The sequence below is a fragment of the Triticum dicoccoides genome, chromosome 6A, assembly GCF_002162155.2.
Source record: "Triticum dicoccoides isolate Atlit2015 ecotype Zavitan chromosome 6A, WEW_v2.0, whole genome shotgun sequence".
NCBI lineage: Eukaryota > Viridiplantae > Streptophyta > Magnoliopsida > Poales > Poaceae > Triticum > Triticum dicoccoides.
The window spans coordinates 223324248-223329471 of NC_041390.1; the positions used below are offsets into that span (position 1 = coordinate 223324248).

At 55.1% G+C, this 5224-nt stretch overlaps 1 protein-coding gene across 1 annotated transcript; it reads right to left on the minus strand.

The window, feature by feature from the left end:
• Positions 1 to 234: 234 nt before the first annotated feature.
• LOC119316664 (CASP-like protein 2D1) lies at positions 235 to 1368 on the minus strand. Its single transcript, XM_037591024.1, has 3 exons — positions 1112 to 1368; positions 804 to 915; positions 235 to 678 (listed from the first exon to the last, which is right to left on the minus strand). Exons 1-3 carry the CDS (start codon positions 1270 to 1272, stop codon positions 397 to 399), a joined length of 555 nt encoding a protein of 184 aa, XP_037446921.1. The 5' UTR covers positions 1273 to 1368; the 3' UTR covers positions 235 to 396.
• Positions 1369 to 5224: the final 3856 nt, after the last annotated feature.

Below are 5224 nucleotides of genomic sequence, written 5' to 3' on the forward strand. Positions count from 1 at the left end.
TTCACTTCGCTCGTGAACAGGTCGCGCTTGGCTGGATACGAGTTTTGCATGTTGCTACCGCTCAATAGTCCACCTTCGATGAGTTTCGGTTCAGTCCCTGTGTGGCCCGGTGACGTTTTCACTGCCGGGGAAGGGAGATTCATGTATTTTTCTTCTTCGTATAGTGCATAGTTTGGGAGACAAGTCGTGCACCCTTGTACCTATATATGTGCAGATTGCACGTGATCAATCAAGTGTGTCGCACGCAACCTCAACTTTTCGAACAACAATAAAGTTTATTTCACAACATTTCTCCCCCCGAAATCAGCATTCGTAAAGAAAACCAAGGACGCATCGGCATCGTCAACCATTGACACATAAACGATGGTCCAAATATCAGCGATTGTTCATGATGGATCATCCTCTACCTTCCTGCTTGGAGTCAGAGTCCCCCGAGCAATCAACATGAGCACCAGGGGCGTCGAACTCGCGGAAGACCCGGAAGGCGGAGACGAGGGAGAGCGCGACGAAGCAGAGCAGCGCGGCGGCCTGCAGCGCCACGGACACGGTGGCCCTGCCGCAGAACCGACCGAAGTAGGAGCACACCTCGCCCCACGACACCTCCCGGTCGCCCTCCATCGCCAGGTACACCAGCTCCGCCGCCGCCGAGCACGATGTCACCAGCAGGTACGCCGCCGCCTGCGCGCGCGAGGCCAAGCTTTCGTTAGCAACTTAGCACTGTAGTTCTAGTACTAGTTTTTTAGGCGCAGAGTGAAGATGAATCTAAAAAGGGCAAAAGAGAAAGGAGATGGTGATGATCGGACCTGATCCAGGAGGAAAATGAGCCAATCATAGCGAGCGAGGGACTTGAAGGATGACATCAGGATGGAGACCACGGAATAGGCGGCAGTGACAGCGTTAATGAAAACTAAATACCTGGGAGAAAGCAAAAAATAGCCTAAGTAATCAATAGCCTAATCCATTAGCGGTAACTGGTCGTGGTGCGACTTGACACGCGTGTTTATTTAGAGCACATTCGAAGTTATATACAGCTTAGGAAATTAAACAAGGAAATTGCGCATAACAGGAGCAGGATTCACAAGTAAAGGGGGGCAAGGTTATGCAGGCTGACTTGAAGCCGGAGAGGTTGGAGAAGCTGATCTCTCCGTAGGTGTCATTAGCTTGCTTGTTGGTGGCCATCTCCCACAGGGAGGCCAAGGCGAGGGGGATCACGCACACCCTCAGCGCCATCTCAGGGACCTTCAAGGGTCTCCTCCTTGTCGTCGTCGTCATCTTCCTTGCCGCTGCCTCTGCTGATCGTGTGCGGTGAACAGAGAGGTCCGGGGTGGAGGACTCTGAGACCAACACTAGTATCCAAATGGGAGAGCACATGGGCCAGCGCTATACATAGCCCAGTCATGTGAGTGCTGGAGCAGTGTGGAGCTGGCCCACAGAATGTGGCGTGCGTGGAGCTGCAGGAACTGGTGGTGGGTTTGGGTTGGGGCAACACGGCCTCGGCCGTCCATCCACCATTACGTGGCCCCGCCGATGGGTGTCGAGCCGTTTGAGAGCGGTTGGTAGCCGTCTCTCACCATTTTCTCCGGTAACCATGGTGCGACGCCATAGCTGTCGTGGGGACGGATCACACAAGCCGACGTTGGTAGTCTGGCCTCCTCCACTACGGATTACACGCGGCGTCGGGCACCGAGCGCACGCGTGCTCGTCCCGCGGGGTCGTGGTGACCCCGGCGGCCGCACCCGCGCAAAAGGAACGCCACCCGCGGTGTGTGAAACGGGATCGAGAGGAAAGCTAAGAAACGCTGAAATCTTTTTTTTTTTTGTGGCTCGCGCTAGACACCGACGAAGGCCATCGATTTTAAATGCAACACTGATCTCATAATCAGTGTGCATCGCGTACAACGAACTAATAATCAAAAGTTTACATCCATTACGCATCATTTTACGTAAATAAGACTAACAAAGTCAAGTCTTGCCTAAATAAATAAAGCCTCGGATGTAAGACCAACCAGCTACGATGTTAGGCACTCACTCAAACATCTATTCCACTCGAACTACTAGCGATTACAGAGGGATTACATGCAAATCAGCGACCTTCTTGAGAAGGCAGAAAGGGAAAGGTAAACTGGTAGCTGCCGCCGTCGTTCGTTTGGTGATCCACTCGATGCCCTAGCCAGCTCGCGTCACTAGGTTAAGAGCAAGTATAATAAGCCTAGTCAGCTGGCTATAAGGTTTTACATGTCAGCAAAAATCCTTGCTGGAGGAGTGAGAAATAAAGAGAGAGAGAGAAGAGACGGCGCTCCGTGTATCGCCCGGCTGCAGCTCAATCTTCGATGCAATACAGCAAGCATGCAGCCGGCGTGAGTGCTAAACGCAAGAGCTCCGTCTTTCCTGCCAATCATGTGAGCCTGTTTGACCTTCTTTAGATGCAAACATTGAATAGTATAGTCCATCTAATAGTCAGCCTACAGCCAGCCTATTATACTAGTAGTCTTTTATCAAGCCTTTGGATGATGTGGCACCCATATACAGCCAGCAGCAGGCTCTTCTATTAGCCATGCTCTAAGTACTCGCGCGGCTGGGTTGGGCTGGTTGACCCACTCTGGACCACATAAGTACGGGTTGTTGTGTCGGGCGCAGCTGTGGGCTTATTGGCAGGTGTGTTAACGTATAACTTTGTATAGCTAATCTCGCGTATTCCGTTTGTATACGGTTATACATATACGCGTATAGGGTTTATTTCTTGGTCTCCAAAACTTGTAACTCTGCTATAAATATATAAGCCGATTGCCCCTTGAGAGGCGTCTTCCGTCAAACCGTTTCACGTTTATATGGTATCAGCCCTATATCCTAAAACCTAGCTTCCGCCGCCACCAAAACCCTAAGCCGCCGCCACCATCCTCCCTCCGCGCCGCCGCAGCTCCTTCCTCCTCTCCAGGATGTCGACCTCCTCCTCCACCTCCTCTACACTCGGGGCCTCCACCTCATCGACGCTCGCGACGCAGACCGCCGGGGCCATGATCTCGTCCATCGCGTCGCCGGCGTCCCAGGCCGTCCACGTCGCCAGCGTCAAGACGCATGTCCCCGTCGTCCTCGACCTCCAGAAGTCCAACTACGCCAAGTGGCGTATGCTCGTCACCGTCCTCCTCGGCAAATACGACCTCACCGGCCACATCTCCGACCTCACGCCGCTGGATGCTCGCTCGGCGGATTGGCAGCGTCAGGACTTCGTCGTGCGCTCGTGGGTCTACGGCTCCATCAGCGAGGACATCCTCGACACAATCATGGCCCAAGATCAGACCGCGTACGAGGCCTACGCGCTGATCCGGAACCTCTTCCTCGACAATCAGCTCACCCGGGCCGTCTACCTCGAGGCGGAATTCCGGGCCCTCGTCCAAGGCGACCTCACCATCACCGCCTACTGCCATCGCCTGAAGGCCCTCTCCAATGCGCTCGCGGACGTGGGGCAACCCGTGACTGACCCAACCCTAGTCCTCACCTGTCTTCGGGGGCTCAACCCCCGCTTCTCCGACATCACCACCCTTGTCACAATGCAGGTTCCGCCCCCCACCTTCCTGCAGACTCGCTCCATTCTTCTCCTCCGCGAGAACCAGCTCGCCAACACCGCCCCGGCGGCCCCATGCCGTCCCAAGTCGCCTTCTACGGCAACACCACCGGCTCCTCCACCGGTGGCAATTCTGGCGGCAATGGCGGCCAAGGCGGCCGCTGGTCGAAGAAGAAGAAGAACGGCGGCGGGAGCAGCGCCAACTCCAACCATGCCTATCCTGCCGCTACGCCCGGACCGTGGATCTGCTTCAACCCCTACACCAGACAGACACAGCAGATGCAGCCCACCTGGCGCCCCTACGGCGCTCCGGCTGCTCCCGCCGGGGGCGCCGGCCTCCTCGGGCCAGCCCCGCGGTCCACCGCCCCGGCACCGCCATCCCGTCAGTCCACCTGGGTGCCCCCAGGCCAGGTCGCTTACACGACCCAGCTGGCGCCCCTGCATGGCCAGGCGTGGGGCACCAACCCGCCTCCGCCCGCGGTGCCCTACCACCCTGCCGGCTCCGCCCCGGCTCCTGCATGGGACTGCTCCGCCCTCGTCGCCGCCCTCAACGCCACCGCTGGGCCCTCTGCCGCCGAATCCTCCACGCCGGGTGCTTGGGTGATGGATTCCGGCGCCACCTCGCACATGGTCTCCGACCCCGGTATACTCTCCACTTCCTCCCATCCTCCTCCCTCTCTTCGAGTCACTGTCGACAATGGTGCTCCCCTTCCTATCACCGCCACCGGCCACGTCACTCTCCACACACCTAGTCACACCTTTTATCTCAACAATGTTCTCGTTCTTCCAGACATTATCAAAAATCTCCTTTCTACTCGTCAATTTACAATCGATAATTCTGTTTCTGTGGAGTATGACCCATGTGGTTTTTCTATTAAGGGTCTGCACACTCAGCGCGAGATCATTCGCTGCAGTAGCGCCGGACCGCTCTATGAGTTCAACGCCAACACCAACCCCACCACCTCTCCGTTTGGACTCGTCGCCACCACCACCACATCGGAGCTATGGCATCGTCCCTTAGGACATCCCGGTCGTGACTCTATGTCACATTTATCTTCAACATTTGCTATTCCATGTAATAAAAGTACTCAAGTGTGTCATGCATGTCACTTTGGCAAGCACGTCCGTTTACCCTTTTCTAGATCAACAACAGTTTGTGTTGCTCCGTTCCAATTACTTCATTGCGATTTATGGACCTCACCTGTTGCTAGTAATTCTGGTTTCAAATATTACCTTGTCATTGTTGATGACTTCTCTCACTTTATGTGGATGTTTCCCCTTCACCGGAAATCCGACACATGTGATATTCTCATAAACTTTGTTGCACACGCACGCACACAATTCAACCTCCCCGTCATCTCCTTCCAGACCGATAATGGTACCGAGTTCGTTAACTCTACCTTCACCGAGTTCCTTGCCCGCAACGGTATACACCTCCGCATGTCCTGCCCATACATCTCCCCTCAAAACGGCAAGGCCGAACGAGCACTTCGCACCCTCAACGACATTACCCGAACCTTGCTGTTCCAAGCTTATATGCCCCTTGCGTACTCGCCTGAGGCCCTTGCCGTCGCAACCTTCTTGCTTAACCATTGTCCTAGCCAAGCCTTGGACTTCCGGATCCCGTATACCCTCCTTTATCAAAAACCCCTCCCTCTCTGAC

What these genes read in the sequence shown, in the direction of transcription:
- LOC119316664 (XM_037591024.1), bottom strand. Translation starts at nt 1,272, where the DNA reads ATGACGACGACGACAAGGAGGAGACCCTTGAAGGTCCCTGAGATGGCG. An exon ending in TCCAACCTCTCCGGCTTCAA is followed by an intron (nt 916 to 1,111) that starts GTCAGCCTGCAT and finishes GCTTTCTCCCAG; the next exon opens with GTATTTAGTTTTCATTAACG. An exon ending in TCATTTTCCTCCTGGATCAG is followed by an intron (nt 679 to 803) that starts GTCCGATCATCA and finishes TCGCGCGCGCAG; the next exon opens with GCGGCGGCGTACCTGCTGGT.